At 52.3% G+C, this 21,224-nt stretch overlaps 1 protein-coding gene across 1 annotated transcript; it reads right to left on the bottom strand.

The window, feature by feature from the left end:
• Positions 1-871: 871 nt before the first annotated feature.
• Positions 872-19,236, bottom strand: MAPK15 (mitogen-activated protein kinase 15; the record flags this gene model as incomplete). Its single annotated transcript, XM_080339413.1, has 14 exons — positions 872-953; positions 1,850-2,077; positions 4,481-4,632; positions 5,272-5,392; positions 8,631-8,778; positions 9,026-9,163; positions 10,711-10,768; positions 12,522-12,661; positions 13,500-13,657; positions 13,812-13,942; positions 14,450-14,540; positions 15,261-15,290; positions 16,243-16,341; positions 19,168-19,236. The coding sequence occupies 13 exons, from the start codon at positions 19,234-19,236 to the stop codon at positions 1,871-1,873; spliced, it is 1,542 nt and encodes a 513-aa protein (XP_080195539.1). The 3' UTR covers positions 872-953; positions 1,850-1,870.
• Positions 19,237-21,224: the final 1,988 nt, after the last annotated feature.

Below are 21,224 nucleotides of genomic sequence, written 5' to 3'. Positions count from 1 at the left end.
GAGAAGACAGGATATCTAGATATATATCATTATATATATGTAATTCCCACGTGCAGGACTCCATAGCTCCCCAGCCTCTGCACACCCACCTGCCCCAGCATCACCCCCTGTCAGACAAGTGAGCAGCTTAAAGGTCTCTACAGTAACAGATCGCATCAGCCTCAGGATTCTGCTGTATTTCAGATCTTGGGCACTTTGTCGTGCTCAGCACAGCGTAAGGGTGAGTTTTGGACCAGAACTAGCGTGGCTCATCTCCTGTAGGGGTCTGATCACCGGATCACGTAGGTGTACACAAACACCGCAGAACAGCGGATTCACCCGGTAAAGCCGTTCGAGAGCAGAGCGGGTGTTTCAGCCCATGGCCTCTCGGGTCCAGAGCGGTCCCGGGGCTGCGCTGTGTTGAATCGCCGGGTGTTCGGTTTCAGCGACGGCACAGAGCGAATTACAGTGCGAATTACACCGCGGGCGCCTGTTCCGCATGTGAGAACCGGTGTGGGACTCACAAGCGCCACACGGCGTGTTCACCCGTCACTGCCGCTTCGTGCGCCTGTACCTCAGACGCACAGGAAATGCCCGTTTGTGAAGGACAAACCGGGGCTTCCTGCGAGGCGCATTCCGGCGCCCCAGCGGCACCCGGTCGCAGTGGACGGGCTGTTTGTCCCTTAGCTGGCCCCTGGCGCACAGGTACGGGACGGTAACGTGGATGTTCCACGTGCTGGAACTCGGCGCCTGGATCCCGTCTGCAACGCAGTGCCAACGCTCTGCAGCAACCACCATTTATCAGAGCTGAAGCAGAATTTCAGGGACAGAAACTTCTTACAAGAACTTCAAGTTAATATATCAAAAATCAGCATTAAGTCAGAAATATAGTTTTGAAGTTCACTGCAGTCCCACTGTTGCCTGATAACAACTTCATGGTGTTTCGGCGACAGTATCCCTTGGAGCACTGCTTTCTGAAAGGAAATAAAAAAGTATTATTAATTGAAAGAGATGCCCCTGTATTTTCCCCCTTTCACACACATCAAACATCGACTGAAAGACAAAGATTTTCTGTACTGCAAAATAAAGTGTTTGTTATTACAGTATTTACAATATCACATGGTAGGTGAGCTATTAAATATTGTAGCAGAACCTATCTACATTTATAATGCTTTTCTACTTGATTTCAATGAAAATAAGTCACTATTGATTATATTCATTTACACCAGAAGAGTCATTAGCGGAAAACAAAATGAGGGGCTTTAGGATTATCTGTGAGGAGTTCAGTCGTCCTGGTCCTGAGGGAACACTTAATTACCTGTTCTGCTCAAAATCAAAAATAAATCAACCTGCCTTCAGGCAGCGCAGCCGGAGCTGCCGAAGAACCCAAGTCCTTCTGCTGGGGCTGCTCTGCATCCTGCACCCCAGCTGGATTGGGACCGGGGGTGCCCCCGCACACCTGCAACCTGGGCCTTGCCCTTGCTGAACCCCATGAGGTTCATGTGGGCCCTGAATATGTCTTTGTATGTCTAAAGGCCCTGAACAGTCTGAACATGTGTAAATACTCTCGAGTATCGGAAGATTGCAGGTTGCTGTATTTTTTTGCAATAATTCAGAGGAGGAATATGAACTGCCAGTATTCACTTCTATCACGGTGTGGGGGCAAACAGTGCGCTGCCCTTGTCAGGTAAGACTGCAAGGCAAAGGGCTCAGGTTTTCTCTGCTGTTGGTTTCTCCCGAGGAAAGTGGCACATTGTTCCTGCAATGGATGAAGCTTGTCCCTTCAGCTGGGCCGGTAAATGCCTGTCACGTTTTGCTCTCGTTTGAGTCACCGGCTCGGTTAGGGACCGACGGGACGCGCTGTACTCACCTCGTCGGAGCGCGGCCATGATCACTGCCCCTGGCTGTGGGACGACTTCAGTACCGGGAGACTCTGCAGTGCAGATTCACTTATGGTTCCATAGGCCTGGGAGTAACTGCCCATTGACGCTTTCGGGTCACCAGCAGCTCCCATATTCGCAGTAATCTGGAACATCTTTTTACTGGGCTTCAGAATGGGACAAACATCTTTGTTGTGACACTGAGCATTTCTCAGATTCTGTGCAAGAAAGAAAAGCCACAATAGTAACTTGCAGCCAGTTTTCTAAAATACAAACAAGGAACAACATATTTTGCTTCAGCTCAGGAGTAGGACAGATCACGAATGTTACATAAATAAGCAAACCACACTGTTTGGTAAGATCAAGAATGGGATGGCGAGAATCATGTGAGAGAGGAGGTGTTCAGGATGAGCGTATCGAGAACGAACTAGTGGCACTGGAGTGAAAGTCTGTTTGGCCAGGATCGTGTTTTCAACAACAGTGAATGCTCTAAATAAATGTTCTAAAGACAGATCATCATCATCATCGTCCCCCAGTGTGTCCTCCTGCCTCTGCCAGACAAGGGCTTGGTGACTTTGAGTTGGAAGCTGCACGTGTACTGTGTTCATCAGCCCAGGTGAGGAAATGTTAATAATACATCAGCACATTACGATACATGATACACCGCAATACATCTGAATGTGCGGCTCAAGAGGAGCACGGGTGCACTGCAGCGCGTGCTTTGTGAACCTCTACAGTTATCTGGAAGGCACCAGGTTCCATTCGCTGCTGTGGCGCTGGCCGCGTCGCGCCCGCCGCCGCAGGACCCTCCCGGTCAGACGGCTGAGGACGGGAGCTCGCGGCAGGACACGACCACGGGCCGCAGGCTGAGCGCGGGGCAGCTGGGACGGCAGAGCTCCTCAGCTCCCGCTCGGGCCGAACGACGACGGACACGTCGACGTCCACTTAACGCAAGATCAGCCAGAATGCTGGTGCCCTTGTGCCACAACGTCCTGTCTGGCGCTCGCCAGCACTGGCCTCTCACGGGGCAAATACAGAGCACGGGGCACGTGCAGGGTGATCTTCTCCCCATTATGCTCTTCCAGTAACAGAAAGTTGGGCACAACTACCTAAAGATTCCTCAAAATGCATTGTTCGTATGTACAGCTGCACATGCAGCATCTCCACAACCTCATGTTGTGGAATAAATGTTTCCATACTTGCTCCACACTCGTGGAATAAATGGTTCCTCTCACTCTCAGAACATTTTGATTGAGATTCCGAAGCAGGGGGGCTGAAAGACGGGTTGCAAGTGTGCACGTGGACATATTCAAAGTTGTGGCAATCCTGTCTCCTTTCGGCAGTTACGTAGATGTATTTCCGTGTCAACCACAACAGCTGGAACAGCTACAGCAATAAGCAGCTTGACACCCGTGAGGGTGGATTCTGTGACATTCTGTGAAAAAGCAGGGGCAAGGAAGTCATTGAAGAGTCCCATGAGGATACCAACTTCTACAAGGAAGTTCAGGCAGGAACAGGGAAGAGGAAGGAGCAGAGAGGAGAGGACTAAAACCTCCACAAAACCTGAACGAGCAGCAGCAATCCATTAGGCTGGTTCCAGAAGAGCTAGAGCCAACCTCCAGCTGAGTTTGGAATACCCAACAGTCTCAATCTGGCTAAAAAGGAATTCGCTGCCTTTGGACAGGACACACCACCATTGAGGATGATGTAAAAGAACTGACCCGTGATTCTCGAAGTCAAAGGGAGTTTTGGGTGCTGCTGACAATATGAACAGTGTGATCATCTGAAATGGTGTTCAAATCCTCACTTGTCTGAAGTGATAAAATCAGAAGCAGAATGGAGCCCCAAATTAGCCTAGATTTACAAAAGGGCTGTTTTCCTTCATGCTCTCTAAAGCACCTAATTGCCATTCTTAAATTCAACAGTAATTCACGGAACTCCTGCATGAACCCAGAGGCGCAAAAATACTCGTGCTGCTCAAGTCCCAGATGATCGCATGATTTGAAAGACTGGGGTTACACTTAAAATCCCCCAGGAAAGCCAGTGTTTGTAAGCGCAGGCCAGCTGAAGATCAGCATCACGCATGCGGGAGATGTGCGGTTTAAGGCACGTCCGTGCCCTTGGCATTTCCTGGTGGTTACTGTAGATGTTCTTCCTCCCAACACTGCCTTGTGCACAGAGCTTAATGCAAACTTCAGGAGTAGCCAAAATACCTGAAATGCAGGTATAGTGAGACTGAAGACTGCAAGTTTCTACATGAATTTACCCCGTGTTAGAGGCAAGTTATGTCTCGTTACTTCCCCTACTAGCAAAAACTCTTCAGTTAGCACACTGTTCTGCTCTCTAGTAAAGGGAACATGCTCTGTCCAAGCCCAAGTGCCTTATCAAACTAGGTTACTGGTACCATTTGACTGACACCACGTACACACAACAAAATTGCAGCCTATCTTTGTCGTAAGTAATTTTAACTGATAAAAATCTATTAATTTAGTCACTCACAGAGCAGTAGACCTTGCCTCTCATTAAGTATCTTCACGTTGCAAGTTAAGGTATTCCATGTCTATATCATTTTGGTCCCTGGAACGCTAAGGGTGTTGTTTTCTGGTAGCGCTGCTACTCACGTTAGGAAGGTTCTGAACACCTGCAGGAGGCAGCCGAGCATTGGCGCTTGTCCGTGTGATTTGTCTCTCCCGTCTCCTGTTGTTGGAGATTCCGGTCTGTTGAGAAGGTGGTGCAGAACCGTTCCTGATCACAGCACCAGAATTTACATTACCTGCACGAGGGAAAGCAGGAAAATCGTGAGGACGCAGAACACCCTGACCGGGGCAGGGACAGAACATAAACCGAGTCGGCCCTGCCACCTCGCTCCATCTCACCCTATGGGAATACAATCAATGTAGTGGCAAACGAAACAGCTCAAAAGGGCCTGGGAAAAGATAACAGCAAAGAGAAAACAGAAAGGAGCACAGAGTCAAAACGGGGGCAGGAAAAGGCTAAAGAGAATGTCATATGCTCAAAACTCATCTAACAGTGTTTTGTTCCTCCCGCACTTTCACCTTCTCGTTTTGCCGTGTAAACTCCCCTGACTCCTCTTCCCCGCTCAGTCTCCTCCTTCTCCCCCGCGCTCAGCCCCGCGCGGTCACATCCTGCCGCGGGAGGCGGTACGTACCGCCAGCAGCAGCGCGCGCGACGGGACTGCGCGCCACGCCGACCTCCGGTCTCCGGCACCGCGCTCCTGCCGCCCCCTCCCCCGGGCCGGGCGGCCCCGGCCGGGCGGCGGCCCCGGCGCGCACGGGCGGCGGCGGCGGCGCTGGCGCGGGCTCGGGCGCGGAGCCGGGACCGGGCACAGGCACAGAGCCGGGAGCGGGCACAGGCACAGAGCCGGGACCGGGCACAGGCACAGAGCCGGGACCGGGCTCGGGCGCGGAGCCGGCACCGGGAGCGCGCGGTCTGCGTTCGCGCTGGCCCGGGCGGGCGTTTCCTCCGGGCGCGCGCTCCTCCGGGCGGCTGCGGGATTTCCTCTCCAGGATCACCTGCGGGAAGGAGGACGCGGTCAGATGTAACAGCTGCACCGCAGCCAACGCAACACGCAGCCCAAGAGAAGCACTTGCAAGTAACTGCCGTGTGTTTCACAGAATAGGTAAAAAGTGTCATTTTAAAATTAATATAGGGTTGGAAAGAAAACAGAAATAATATTATCAATGGAAAGAAAGAATAGGCTGAAGCATTAAGAAAAAAGATGGGATGAACAAGCAATTTCCATATATCCTGAGGGAGAACACTGCTAAATAAAATGTGCATGAGCCTTGGAAAAGACAGAATCTATAAGCCCAAAAGGTTAACACCATGTTGTTTCTTACCATCTCCTTCTAGAACTTCACAAAGCTTATTTTTTAATAGTCAAACAACACTCACTCCAGTTAGTTCACAATTATCTCTCATCAACCTCTCCGTGCCATTATCCGCAACAGAAGCCTTGCTGAGGTCCTGGGTGTTGGTGCACGGTCTGTAACCACAGCGGTCCCGAACCGGACACCCCATCAGTGACATCATTCAAACTATTCACTTGCTTCCTACCCTTGTTCCTAGGTTATCTGAGACCAGACTACTGACATGTAGAACACCTTTTCTACCTGCGCAAGTACCCACTTCACGGACTGATCTGCTCTATCATGGTTGTTTGTCTGTTTCCTTCTATTAAAGACCTTAAAAGAAATTTTAAGTAGGTTCAAGTTTTTTAAATTCAATTTTATTTTTCATTCTTCGATTTTAATTGCTGTTAATAGAAGCAAGAACACTTCTCCTCTCTGTCGGGGAAGGTGGGCGCCCTTACCAGTCTTTCTCAGCCTTGGATTTTCTGATCTCTAAGCTTCCTTTTCAACCTTCTCTTCCCACGGTCATTCTTGCCAGCGCCTCTTTTACTGCATTTACATTGCAGCTCCTTTGCCTCGAAACATGGCATTTACATGATTCCTTTCACTGTTGGAAGGGGGAAAAAACCCAAACTAAGCCAAAACCAATTTCTCCTTCTGAAGGTTTGATTTACTGCCATTTTTGCTGCTCCTCATATTTCCTTGTTGGAGCGTTCACTTGGCGTCGTGTAACCTTATGAGGTTCACACCAGCCCACTTGTTGAGCTTGCCCAGGTCCCTCTGGGTGGCACCCAGGACCCTCTGGATGGCCTCCTGTCCCTCTGGGTGGCCTCCTGTCCCTCTGGATGGCACCCAGGACCCTCTGGACGGCATCCTGTCCCTCTGGCTGGCCTCCTGTCCCTCTGCACGGCCCTGTGCCCCTCGGGTGCGCCTCTGCAAACCTGCTGAGGCTGCGGTCAGTCCCACTGTCCACAGGGAGGGTCCAGCTCTGTATCTTCCGTGGTGTGAACCGTGGGGTGTCCTGCGCAGGGACGGGAGCTGGGCTCAGTGATCCTTGTGGGTTCCTTCCAACTCAGGACATTCTGTGATTCTATGATTTTCCTTTTGATCTTTCTGCATATACTAAATGGCATCAAAAGCACAATCTTTCCTTTTCCCTCTACAACTAAACATTTTGCATAAGCTCCTTTTAATTTATTTGCTTGATTATTGCACTGTATCCTGATGTTTCAAGTCCTACTATTTCCCCGTGTTAATGCATTCAGATTATGGCTCCTAAAACATCACTGTCCCTTATTTTTAGCACTTCAGCTACACTGATGCTTCACTTGCTCTCCCTCCCCTGTTCAACAGTTACTCCAAAATGCGATAGCTCCGTGAGTGCGGTGCAGCACGCGATGGCGCTGGACTGCGCTCCAGCAAAAACCCTCAGCGGGTTGGGTTGGGTGACAACAACTTGTGTGCACAACCCAGTGCAGCTCAGAACGACACCGGCAGGATGGGGACCCCAAACAGCGCTCTGTGGGGCCACCCCGGCCCAGGAGCCGCCAGCCCAGCAAGGCTGAGGGGGCACAGGACGCTGTGGCGGCTGGAAACCAAACCAAGGGCTTCTCAACAACTTCCCAGGGGTGTCCCAGCACAGACATCAGCCCCACCGTCCAGCTCTGAAACTCATCACAAAGAATCATCAGGATTTCTTTGGATCACCTTTTAGACGAAGGGAGGCGGGGGTGGCGGGGGGCAGGGAGGTGGAGGATGCTGCCTGGGGCTAGACACATTATGGGATGCAGGGAAAAGCCACTGGGATAACACAGGACTTACGTGATGTTTAGGGTAGGAACCAAAAGCAGGAAAAGAAAGGGGTTTATGTGATTTGGGGAGGAACGAGAGTGGGAAATAGAGAGTAAGAGGAATAAAAGCGGTCAGCTGTGTAAATAGCTGGCTGGCCAATTGTCTGCCCATGCCCTGCACCCAATCAATGCAGTCTGATCTATCCTACTGAACTCCTGTCTGTCTCCCATAAGGGAGGCTGGCTGTTTTGTCTGCACGTGTGTCCGCAGGTGTGAGCGCCAGCACCGCGGCCGGGCCACGGGTCAGAGGGCCGGTGTGCCCAGGCAGCCGCAGAGCGCCGGCAAAGAGCAGGTCGGACTGGTACCCGGGGAACAGGTCAGTGCCCAGGGAGAGGGGCTGAGGGGGTCTGTGAGGGCACCCGTGTCACTCTGGTGGTGCGAGTGGGACGGGCAGAGTTGGCTACGGGTCCGGAAAGCCCTGGCCAGCCGTTTGCCTGCACGCGTCCGCGGTGGCCTGTACAGCAACCGGAGCGGGGCCGCGGCCCTGGGGTTGTGTATCCCAGGGTTGTGAGGACACCGGCTCAGCCCGCGGCCCGGCAGGCCGGGCGCCCGAGACCAGCCCTGCGGGACCCACCCTGCGGGTACGCGCACAGCCCCTGCGCGCACTGCCCCCTGCTCAGCCAGCGAAGGGAGCAGGATGAGGCCGCCGCTGCTGCCTGTGCCCGTGTGAGTGCTCCGAGTGCCTGCTGTGGTCCACGTGCCCAGCCACGTACACACGTACGTACACAGTGAGCATGTTCCCTGCGTGCCGATGGAACACACACATCGTGCTCCCGGCTGGACCCGGGGACAGGAGCGGCAGCAGCGTCACCTCTCTCGGACTGTTGGATTCAGCATAACACGTTTCCCTCCAACAGTCTGCCTGAGACATCACGCTGTGCAGCCTTCTCCCAGCGGGGATACAAAGACATCTCAACAATTACCACAGTGTGGAACTGACTGATAGAGGCACCAAGATGTACCTGTAAGAGGGGGATGGGAAGCCTAGGGGAATGCAAATAGAAGAAAATGACAGAATTCAGTAAGTGTGTGCAAGAATGGCAGGTTACCTGGAGGATCAGGATTTTGGAAAACAGGATAAGAGAAAGTACCTCATATAATTTATTTCGATATTCTGCCACGGACAGCTGGACATCATCAGCTACAGGAAGAACCACATCATGATCCAGAGAGGGCTCCCTGGCGGGACAGTGAAACCTGAGAGGGTGATAACACACAATGCAATTCACTGAGACTGAAAACAGCACTACAGATTAATGTTGTGTTTAAAATGATTGTCAAATCATCTAGCGTGACCTCTGGTGTAAAAAAGGGGTTAGAGGAAATCAAGAATTAGCTTTGCCTTTTTTTTTTCTGTCAGGCTTATAAAGAGAAATTGTGCCAAGAGCAGGTCTGTAACATCTCAGAAGACATCGGAGAAACCGGACGCTGGTATTGTGCTCACCTTTTCACATACGGATGCTGCAGAGCCTCCTCTGCCGTGAGTCGTTTATCAGGGTTAAATACTAGAAGTTTCTTCAGAAGATCCAAGGCAGGCAGTGGAGTAGAGGATGGCAAAATCTCCTCCAATGTTACTCGCTGCCTAGAAGTCAGAGAACAGGAGTAACGAGTATGAATTCCTGTCTAGCACACTCCAATCAAACCTATTGTGGTGTCCAGCCCCCCTGTCCCCTTGCTGGGTGCCGAAAAGGACTCTGGTGGGTTGACCCCAGCTGAGACCCCATCCTGTCACTCACTCTCTCCCCTCAGTAGGATGGGGGAGAGAACTGGAAGGGCAAAAGCAAGAAAACCTCAGGGTTAATACAGACGGTTCAATAAGTGGACAGGGAAAAAAAAATGAAAAATGGAGGAAAAAAAAATATATATGTGCAAAAGCAACGGTTTACCCCCAGCAGCCCAGTGCTCAGCGGCGTCCAAGCAACACCCACTCGGGAGAAGTTCGTCCCCACCCGGCTGTACTGCGGAGCGTGACGGTGCGCTGCACGGACTCCCTCGGGTCCCTCGCCAGCCCCAGCGGGGAGCGGGGACAGCCCCGACGGCCGCCCTGCACGCCCCGCGAGCAGCTCCGCCGCGCCTGCACCGCTGTGCCTGCACCGCTGTGCCGCTGGCATCCAACAGCAGCGTACGGGCCCTGTGAAGGGACCTAACTCCCTCTAACCGAACCCGGTACAGGCGCACAGCAAGAGCACGAGAAGCTGCATTCTCCAGTGGCACCAGGGAAACTCCTCTGGGCTACCGTGGCCGTCACTCCCCTAGAAAAGGTCAAACGCGCTGTGCTGACGGTCGGACCGGCAGGGACAGAAGGGTCTTGGCTCCTCAGCTGCCTGGCACAGACCAATACTGGAATCCTGGCACTCCTGAGTGAAAGGGGATAATGCCCCAGGATGCCAACTGAAGAAGATGTCAGAAGACAGCACGAAAACACGTACGGTGTTCATGTGAACAGCAAGGGACCTGCTAAAGCCTATGGTTTGAGCCACCCTAATCTAAACCCATAAAAACACAGCAGTAAACATTTAGAGAACTCGGACCACACACAGCGGGGCTGCGCCTATTGCGACTCCCCCGTGGGAACAGATGCCACTAGTGTCACGACAGATACGAGCAGAGAATGCTTAGAGACTGCTGCGTAATTTGCTATGGCCACAAGACAGTGTAAAAGCATTAACTTTACTAATGTTTACTAAGCAGGTTCGTAACAAATGCAGGATCATGTGGTAGTGTGTGCACACAACTGGGGGATCCAAAAGAACCATGAGGGGTATATGGAGAAAGCCCATCACAGTGAGCGTTGTTAAGCAGCTGGAATGAGGCTGTCAGGCTGAACCAATGACATCAGGTGCCCAAATGACACAACAGGAACATGTTCTGATCCTGAGAAAGTACACATGACAATAGCCTGGAACGCAGGCCCAACCTAATTTAGTTTTGTTATTCCCACATTATGTCATTGCTCTTCTTATCTTTTTTCTGTTCTTTCAAGTTCACATCTCTTCCCCGGGGGGTGAACGTGCAGAGAGCAGAAATCACTTCCACCCGTGGACGCCAAAGGTGAACTCCAGGGGAACATTTTGTCACCATCACACAGTAAACTGTTGACCTCCGAGACACCGAACACACAGGGCTTACCCGCAGCTCAGGCAGTTAATAATCGAGGCCCTGTAATCTGACTGCATAGCCAAAATATCTGCAATAATGAAAAGATACTGTTAAGATCAGGATTACCAGACCTACACGGTATATGAAGGAAAGCAAATATTTGATATTAACACAGGAAATTATCCTAATAAAACTCAATAGGAGATCTTATAGAGCCAGATGGAATAATGACTTAGAATTTCCTAAGCTGACTTTCTCAGTTCCTATTGGCTCTATCGCAGACGTCATAGACTTGCACTCTTACACTCACACATGCAGAAGCACCAAGTTACCTGAGGCCAGATGATGTGGCCAGGATCACTAGTGTGAGACACAAAGAACAAGGGACACCAGCTATTGATCTCGTCACATCCTCAGGGGCTCCTCTTGGTTGGTGACAATGACCTGTTTTCTGGACAGACCTGTCACACTCTCAAAGAGTCAACAGTTGCTATGGAATGGATCTTGTTTCTCCGATCCCCATCAATCCTACGCAGAGCTGCTGCTCACAGGCTGGTTTTCCTTGTTTGCAGTGATGTTTTGAACAGTGTCTTGTCTACGCCTGCGATTCACCGCAGCTTTGCAGCCGCTGTCCCGTGGCGGGACACGGGACCCTCTGCTAACGCCGCGTTAGTCTCGGAATGCAGACCTGGTTACCCCATTATCGACGGGTTCCTCGATTCTCTTGCTGAGAACAGAGCAGCAGTTCTGTTATTGGCGCTGCCTGTTCTTCTGGCACCTGTGTCGGTGTTTACACACGCACATTTTCATTCAGATTTCATTCACGCCAACCCAATCTCTAATAAAAACTATTAATAAACGTAAGCTTGAGTGGAATCCTCCAAACTGCAACGTCCTTAAACTGCAGGTAGTTATTTTTCTAAAAACTATTTGCTAGCTCAGTTAGAACACACCAACCTGTTGTAAAAGTGCGTGGGTTGTTAGACTGGAAACTACAGAAGACAATAATAATAATGATAACAATCCCTTTTGGATTTAACACGTGTTTAGTCCAGCTTTCACCTCTGTGTTTACATTTCCAGACCAAAAAACCACAAAAAAGTCCAATTTACCTTCATTGTGCACTTCCCCCTGAAGTATGATGCTCTGTTTTAAACTGATGTGCTCTTAGAAATCTCAGAAATGCCTTGACGGCCTGGTTCTTGTTGCCCATCTAATCAAGCGTGGGTTCACTTTCCTCTAGCACTGACATTTCACAACTCAGACTTTAACTTCTCTGAGAGATGTTACAGGGACCCGCAGGAGACCCCCGGCCCAGGGGGGCCGCGTTCCACCCCCAGCCCATCTCTGACACCCCCATGGAAGGGCAGAGACCCCCGGCCCAGGGGCTGCGTTCCGCCCCCAGCCCGTCTCTGACACCCCCATGGAAGGGCAGAGACCCCCGGCCTAGGGGGGCCGCGTTCCACCCCCAGCCCATCTCTGACACCCCCATGGAAGGGCAGAGACCCCCGGCCCAGGGGCTGCGTTCCGCCCCCAGCCCGTCTCTGACACCCCCATGGAGGGGCAGAGACCCCCGGCCCAGGGGCTGCGTTCCGCCCCCAGCCCGTCTCTGACACCCCCATGGAAGGGCAGAGACCCCCGGCCCAGGGGGGCCACGTTCCGCGCCCAGTCCCACCTCTGACACCCCCATGGAAGGGCAGAGACCCCCGGCCCAGGGGCTGCGTTCCGCCCCCAGCCCCACCTCTGACACCCCCATGGAAGGGCAGAGACCCCCGGCCCAGCGGGGCTGCTTTGCGCCCCCAGCCCGTCTCTGACACCCCGCGGAAGGGCCCCTCTCCCACCTTCTGGGGACGGGGCGGGAATGACCCTCAGGATCCGCTCTATTTGGTTCACTGTGGACGTGCCGGGAAAAAGCGGCTTCCCCAGCAGCAGCTCCCCCAGAATGCAGCCGATGCTCCACATGTCCACGCCTTTGGTGTAACTACGAATAACAATACAGAGTTGGGACTGAATCAAGCAAACACTTTCCTGTACCCAGTATTCACATCGTCTGCATTAGCTTATTTTGCCAGAAAAACTAGCCTGATGACTCCCTGAATAAGGATGCTCGCGGGTTTTAACTATGAAGTGAATGAGGCTTGGGAATAATGAAACTGGCAAGAAAGGAGATTTATCCTACTGAAACTCCACAGTAGGAAACCATAAGAGGAAATGTGTTACAGGTAAATGACAAGACAAAGTAATATATACTTTTCATATGACCAAGAGTGACGACACAAGTTGCCCTTTGGAAACAACTGGCTTCTCAGGGCACAATGCAGAGACAAAGTAGGTGCAATTACCTGCGCAAAGTAAATGCCAAACAGTGGGTAAATGACAACCTGCAAAACAGCCACATTTCAAACCCGGGATACTAACCAAACCTTACTTAATTTCATTTATGATCAATAAGATCTCGTGTATTTAACTGAAAAAAGGACTAAGCCTAACTAAGATGCAGCTGATTTAACAGTTTATTTCAGAATATTTTCTGAAGGTCTATCAAAAAACTCTCCTTAAATTTGGAGAAGACGACTAAGGCACTCAACCAAATTCCATAAAGATGCGAATTTAAGGGTAGAGAGAATAACTGTAGTGAAAGAAAGGGTGACAAATAGATGAGCTGATTGATAATGTATGCAAATGGACAGTGTAAGGAGCCAGAAAGGAAATAAACATGTAATGAGACGTTTTTGTGTTGCAGAACTGACTTTTAAATGTTCCAGACTTGCAGACAACGGATTCCCCGGTGGAGACCCGGAGCGCCCCCCCGCAGTCACCTGCGCGAGGACAGCAGCACCTCGGGCGCGCGGTACCAGCGCGTGGCCACGTACTCGCTCAGCACCGCGCCGCCGCCCTCGTCCCCGCGCAGCGCGCGAGCCAGCCCGAAGTCACAGAGCTTCACGGCGCACTCCGCGTCCAGCAGCACGTTCGACGGCTGGATTGGACAGGGGAAAACAGACCAGCTCTTTACCCTCTGAATGGCAGATTACCATCAAGGTTCTTTTACTAGTTTCATTCTTTTCATACTTCTCCATTTAGTGTTTAGCAGAAAACCTGAGTGAAAGATAAAGACTGTGACTGAAATATACCTTCTGATCCCTGTGGATAACATTTCCTGAGTGGATGAACTTAGTTGCCTTCAGGAGCTGGTAGAGAATGTAACACTTGTGGATATCTTTCAGCAAGTTCCCCTTCTTAATCACAGCATGTAAATCCGTCTCTGTAATACATTACATCAGTAACACGCTGACAACAGCAGGGGATTACCAGGTTGTGAATGCAGGTTCCTCAAAGCAAGGCCAGAACAAGCCATTGTCCAAACTGCAGTCTTGCATCCTCAGCAGTTCACACTGCAATCACTAACAGTGCTGCAATCTCTCTGTGTTACCAGCCTGACGTGCAGCTCATGCTGCAGCAGCCCTTCTATTATTGCATACTTCTGTTACAATAAAGTCACACAGTCTTTTCCATTTGCAACTCTCTGTCTCTATGAGCCTCCCATTTGTTGCTCACTGTTGTCTTTCCTTGATCTCAACCAAACAGTTCTCATATAATTATTACTCTCTTTAAAGTTTCATTGCTATTCCCACCTAATCAGAACCCCACGTGTTCTGCTCCTATTTACACGTCTGCTGAACATGAGCACTCACGTAAGGCACCAACGCGCGGCCGCCAGGGCAGGGAGCCAGGACAGCTCACGCGAGGGGCTGACGCGGCGCAGGCTCACCCATGGACTCGAACACCAGGTAGATGTCCCTGTCGTTCTGCGCCCGGATGACGTCGAGCAGCTTGATGATATTGGGATGTTCTCCGAATTCCTGCAGAGGGAAGAGACCCAGCTGTCAAAATCAGGTGTCTTGCTTGGGAACTGTGAAAGAGGACAGGAACCTACTTCATTTTGTATTACTGGCTAGAACAAATATTAACATGCTATTTCCTTTGCTAGGTTTCTACTGGAATAAATAAAAAGGATTTAAGCTTGTTCTACAGTATGAAAAAAAAATGCCTACTGCCTGAGACATTAGTTCTGAAAACCCCTCTAGAGCATTTGTGGATAAAATCCAGTCAATTTGGGTACATTGTATTTCCTACTGAAGGCAAAGAATTATTGTGGCAGTGAAAATACACAAAGTTGCCATCAACATTCATGATTAAAAACCGCAATGAACCAGAGAGTGTCTGTTTGAGGGGAGGAAAAACCTTTTGGTGTGTAAATCTCTTCCACAGCCCGGCCCCCCTCTCAGTCGCTGCGTTTAAACCCAAGAAAACACTTTCTGCCCACAAAACCGTAAGACAAGACGGAAAGTGCGAGTGTCTGTGGCGATCCTAGAGCAGACACTGCTAGAAACGGTGGAAGAACCAGGCCTGTCCCAATAAAGTAACACCAGCTCCTCATCCCGTTCGGCTGTTCCTGCCCCGCCAGGGACAGACCGTCCGCCAAGGTGGCGCAGAACACACACGCACAGGGTCGTTGGCACTGATCATTGCGCTTCAGAGATAATTGCAAATCAGAGAGGAGGTGGGAAAATGGACATTACCTGCAGGAGCATAATCTCTCGAAACGTTCTCTGGAAATAAACAAACAGACACAAGTTTATGATCACCTCAGCAAAATGATAGAACAGAGTGTGGACTGCAACGTGGCGGTGAAACCCATTCTGATCTCTAAGGCAGAGGAAACCTGACAGGGCAGGCAGGCTGGGAAAGGCAGCAGCCCACTGGAAAGTGACACCTGTGCTCTGTGCAGCCCACTGGAAAGTGACACGTGTGCCAGTGCAGATCACTGGAAAGTGACACCTGTGCTCTGTGCAGATCACTGGAAAGCGACACATGTGCTCTGTGCTCTGACACTGCAGCAGCTCACTGAAAAGTGAAGTGACACGTGTGCTCAGTGCTCAGACACCGCAGCAGCTCACTGAAAAGTGAAGTGACACGTGTGCTCTGTGCTCTGACACCGCAGCAGCTCACTGAAAAGTGAAGTGACACGTGTGCTCAGTGCTCAGACACTGCAGCAGCTCACTGAAAAGTGAAGTGACACGTGTGCTCAGTGCTCAGACACTGCAGCAGCTCACTGAAAAGTGAAGTGACACGTGTGCTCAGTGCTCAGACACCGCAGCAGCTCACTGAAAAGTGAAGTGACACATGTGCTCTGTGCCCTGACACCGCAGCAGCTCACTGAAAAGTGAAGTGACACGTGTGCTCAGTGCTCAGACACCGCAGCAGCTCACTGAAAAGTGAAGTGACACGTGTGCTCTGTGCCCTGACACCGCAGCGTGACAGCAGGAATCAAACTGTGTGCGCCGATGAAGGGACTTGTTTCTCAGCAACATTACAGTATTTTATAGATGCCATGATATACGAAGCTTGACATTCATTGCTCTGTTCTCTCCTAATATATGTGTAGACCGTATAATTACATGCATAACTGTCAAATAACTAACATCTTTCAGAGACGTAAATCCTGAAAATATCTATGAATTCCCACCACATCTTCCAGGACATGTTAGAACGATTTCTTACCTGAGCATCTGTTCTGTTCCTGAAAGCATCAAAAATCTTCTTAACAGCAACTATTTCCCCTGTCCTGCGGTCAATGGCTTTCCATACAATGCCATAAGCCTAGGGAGACAAAGAGACAGATGAACAGGTTCAGACCTTCACTGTGGAAGCAGAATGTACTGAAGGAAGATGCAATCACCACTAGCTAGAGCAAAGAGAGATCAGGTCAGCGAGCAATACTTGGTTGAGTCAAGGACTAAGAACATCAAGACAGAGTCCAACCAAAGGTCCACACGGCCAAGCATCCTGGCCCCCAAAGCAGCCAGAAACAGATGTGCATGCTCATGAAGATCAGCAAGGCTCAGGTCCTGCAGCTGTGCCGGGGCACCCCCGGTCCCAATCCAGCTGGGGTGCAGAGATGCAGAGCAGCCCCAGGAGAAGCACTTGGGGTGCTGGGGGTGAAGAGCTGGACAGGAGCCGGCGATGTGCGCTGGCAGACAGAGCCGAACCGCAGCCTGGGCTGAGCGGGAGCAGCGTGTCCAGCGCTGGAGGGACGGGACTGTTCCCTCTGCTCTGCCGGGACCCCTGAGCTCTGCGTCCAGCCCTGGGGCCCAGCACCAGCCAGACATGGAGCTGTTGGAGCGGGACGGAGGAGGGACACGGGAATGGGCCCAGGGCGGAGCAGCTCTGGGGAGAAAGGCTGAGGCACTGGGGGGTCAGCCTGGGGAGAGCTCCGGGGACACCTCAGTGCGGCCTTTCAGCAAAGGGGGCTCGTGCAAGGCTGGAGACTTTTGCCGAGGCCCGTAGTGACAGTATCACAGAATCATAGAATCATTTGAGCTGGAAAAGACCCTTAAGATCATTGAATCCAACTGTAAACCCGACACTGCCAACTCCACCACTAAACCATGTCCCTAAGCGCCACATCTACGCGTCTTGTAAGCACCTCCAGGGATGGTGACTCAACCAGTTCCCTGGGCAGCCTGTTCCAGGGCCTGACAGCCCTTCGGGGAAGGAACTGTTCCTAACATCCAATCTAAATCTCCACTGGCACAACCTGAGGCCACTTCCCCTCGTCCTATCACTTGTTACTTGGGAAAAAAGGAAAGAGACCAACAATGTACTGTTATGGCCCTTATCTGAGATGCTTTATACTCTGTGCTTCCCGATGCACAGCAAAGGATCTGAATCCACACCCCAGGACACGCATGTTCTTGGGAAGTCTGCCTCAATGCTGCTGTCTGAGTACTTAACAATGAACATCACTTAGTATCACATATTTCAAACGTTTTACTTTGGATGAGCACTTCATAGAATCACAGGTGGTTTGGGTTGGGACATTCCCAGCCCCCCAGCGCCCCCCCTGCTACGAGCAGGGACACTTCACAGCTCAGGCTGCTCAGAGCCCGTCCGGCCTGGCCCGGGCTGTCTCAGGGATGGCTCATCCACCACCTCTCTGGACAAACAGAGATGTTTAAAACAGGTGGTTAATCAGAGATGTTAATGTTTAAACATTAACTGCATTTCTGGGTGAGAAATAACCCAATTGTGCAGATATAAGGAGTATCCTAGAATGTGGAAAGTTAAGATTCAAATCTATGTACCTACCTTATAAATAAGAAAACTGTATCTGTACCACAAGGGAGACTGAGTAATCACCATTGGCAAGAATCACAGCCATCCACAATAGGGAGAGCACGAGTAGAAGTTCTTGTGCCCTTAACAGACATCAGGGCTTTTAATTAAACAAAAACAAAACCAAAACAAGACAAAAAAAGCCCCAAACAACAGAAGCCCAAACCCAACTCTTTGAATTGCCTCCCTGTAGAGGAATAGCGTATTTCCTTTACTGCTGTACTTCTCAGGTCTATTTTTTGGGCAGTTCTCACATGTTTCAGAGACTCCAACAGTTTTTTAAGTGCTCAGGTAAGTACGTCAGCTGTGTACATGCAAGATACACCCAGAACTTTCTGCGTACAAGAGGCAGAAACACTGATATTTAGGAGACTGGACCTGCTGGAGTCAGGAGCTCAACCAGCAGTTTTGGTAATGTCAGGGATGACCAGGTGACGGGCCTGCAGCCACTATTACAGACTGAATGTGGTGGTAAAACGGTCTCCAGAGAGAACTCTCAAACACTTTGATTTCTCAGGTGAAACATTAACGCCATTCTGATTGAAGAACCAAGCACTTTAGAGATGTAACGTACTGTATTCGGTCAGAGGGAGAAAGCCGAAAACAAGTAGCAGGATGGCAGGTCAGGTCAGGGGCAAACTTGGAGTGAGCTACAGCCGTAACAAAGACCAGTGTGATTTCAAAACAAGGAAAACAAACGTTGTCCTAGAGGATGAAGAAGGAAATGAGCCTCTCTCACGTGTCCCTCGCACATGAAGTTCTTAACTACCCGTATCAACACAAGCAAACGCTGGCAAACAGCTGCCAAACAGAACCGCGGACAACCCCGAGGGTTTAGACTCTGCCTGGGGAGAAGGGGCTTAGAAAGTAACGTGGCCTCACCTGCAAAAATATGTAATTTTAGGTGGAAAAATATACTTGATGTGGCATAACACTTGAAGTAATGGGGTTATAGTACATGTGGAAGTATTTGGCAGGCACATACAGAATACACTTTGGAACTGGGATTAACTTCACTACAAACCAGGTGTACATGCGAGGTCAGTGCTTTGTGTGGCGGTTCTCCTGTAATTCGCAGGAAAAAAAAATAGATGGGGAATTGAAGGTATTTTCAGTTTCACATACTACAACGTAACACTCGTTTTCCTCTGAAATTTGATTGTGAAACAACTCTATGAAATCACAGAAAGTTATCAGGCTACGACTCATGACATTTTCCCCCCTATCCAGCATCATAAACACCCCAAAGCGCAGTTTTCCTCCAGCCCGGTGAGCTCGCAGCCCTCCCGCACGGGCCCGCCGGGGACTCACCCCCCTGCCCAGCCGCCGCTTGATCTCGTACTTCTGGCAAACCAGCGCCTCCACCTCCGGCTCGCCCATGGCGGGCTCCGGGCAGGCTCCGCACGGCCCGCACCGCACCGCACGGCCCGGCCAGGGCCCGCACCGCACGGCCCGGCCCGCCAGGGCCCGCACGGCCCCGCACCGCACGGCCCCGCACCGCACGGCCCGGCCCGCCAGGCCCCGCGCCCTGTTGGCGTCTGCTGCTATGGAAACGGCCGCGCGGCACGGCGCATGCGCACAGCCCGGTGTGCGACGGCGTGGGCTCGGCTGGTCCGTCCGTCCGTCCGTCCGTCCGTCGTGCCTCCGTTCCGCGCTCGCTGGCGGAGCGGGCGGTGCTGGGGCCCGCGGGGCCGCTCTCCGCTCCCGGCAGCGGCGCAGCGAGAGGTGGAACTTCTCCGGCACAGCGTGTCCGGTGCCTCCGCCTGACGAACCGACGTGCGCTGCTGTCGGCGCAGGATGCCAGACAGCGCAGGATGCCAGACGGCGCAGGATGCCAGACGGCGCAGGATGTCAGACAGCGCAGGATGCCAGACAGCGCAGGATGCCAGACGGCGCAGGATGTCAGACGGCGCAGGATGTCAGACAGCGCAGGATGCCAGACGGCGCAGGATGCCAGACGGCGCAGGATGTCAGTCGGCGCAGGATGCCAGACAGCGCAGGATGCCAGACGGCGCAGGATGCCAGACGGCGCAGGATGTCAGTCGGCGCAGGATGCCAGACGGCGCAGGATGCCAGATGGCGCAGGATGTCAGTCGGCGCAGGATGCCAGACGGCGCAGGATGTCAGACGGCGCAGGATGCCAGACGGCGCAGGATGTCAGTCGGCGCAGGATGCCAGACGGCGCAGGATGCCAGACGGCGCAGGATGTCAGTCGGCGCAGGATGTCAGACGGCGCAGGATGTCAGTCGGCGCAGGATGTCAGTCGGCGCAGGATGCCAGTCGGCGCAGGATGTCAGACGACGCAGGATGGCAGTCGGCGCAGGATGTCAGACGGCGCAGGATGTCAGACGGCGCAGGATGCCAGTCGGCGCAGGATGTCAGACGACGCAGGATGGCAGTCGGCGCAGGATGTCAGATGGCGCAGGATGTCAGTCGGCGCAGGATGGCAGTCGGCGCAGGATGCCAGACGGCGCAGGATGTCAGTCGACGCAGGATGGCAGTCGGCGCAGGATGCCAGACGGCACAGGATGTCAGTTGGCGCAGGATGTCAGTCGACGCAGGATGCCAGATGGTGCAGGATGTCAGTCGGCGCAGGATGGCAGTCGGCGCAGGATGGCAGTCGGCGCAGGATGTCAGACGGCGCAGGATGTCAGTCGGCGCAGGATGTCGGTCGGCGCAGGATGTCAGATGGCGCAGGATGCCAGACGGCGCCCTCAGCACCCGGTGCCATCCGAGTGCGCCGGGAAAACAAACAGAAAAACGACTCTTTTTTTTTAAGTCTAGCAACTCCTGTTGCTAATGCCCACAATGCAAACCTTTCCTTGCCAGCCCTGTATTCCGGCAGGCGCTGACTCCTACAACATCCTTGTTGTCCGAGGGAGAAAGTACAGACTGGTGAAGAGCCTGGAGACAGACTGAAAAACCAGCGTTTGTCACTGGTGCCGTGGGGTCCAGCTGGAGGTCCCTCACGAGTGGCACCCCAGGGTCAGTTCGGGTGCCAGGGCTGTTCAGCTTCTTCGTTAATCAGCGGGATAGCAGGCTGGAGTGCAGCCTTGGCAAGTGTGCAGATGGTATAGAACAAGGAGCAGTGTGGTTAATACAGCAGTTTCTTCTGCTGCTGTTCAGAGGGTCCCTGATGGGCAACAGAAACCCTGCGAACACCACCGGAAAATGCGCGGTCCTGCCCCTGGGGAGGAACAGCCCGTGCAGCGGCCGGGCTGGCAGCGGCCCCGCCGCAAGGTCGGGGAAGGAGCTGCAGGTCCCAGCGGACGCCAGCGGGCTGCGCGCCAGCGGCGCGGGGGCAGCGAGGGTGGCAAACACCGCCCGGGCTGCACGGGGGGGCCTCGGCCGCGGCGCCAGCCACTCCT

This window comes from Nesoenas mayeri, assembly GCF_963082525.1.
Source record: "Nesoenas mayeri genome assembly, chromosome: 2".
Lineage (NCBI taxonomy): Eukaryota > Metazoa > Chordata > Aves > Columbiformes > Columbidae > Nesoenas > Nesoenas mayeri.
The sequence above is the reverse complement of the archived record's forward strand: the minus strand, read 5'-3'. Positions and strand labels throughout refer to the sequence as shown.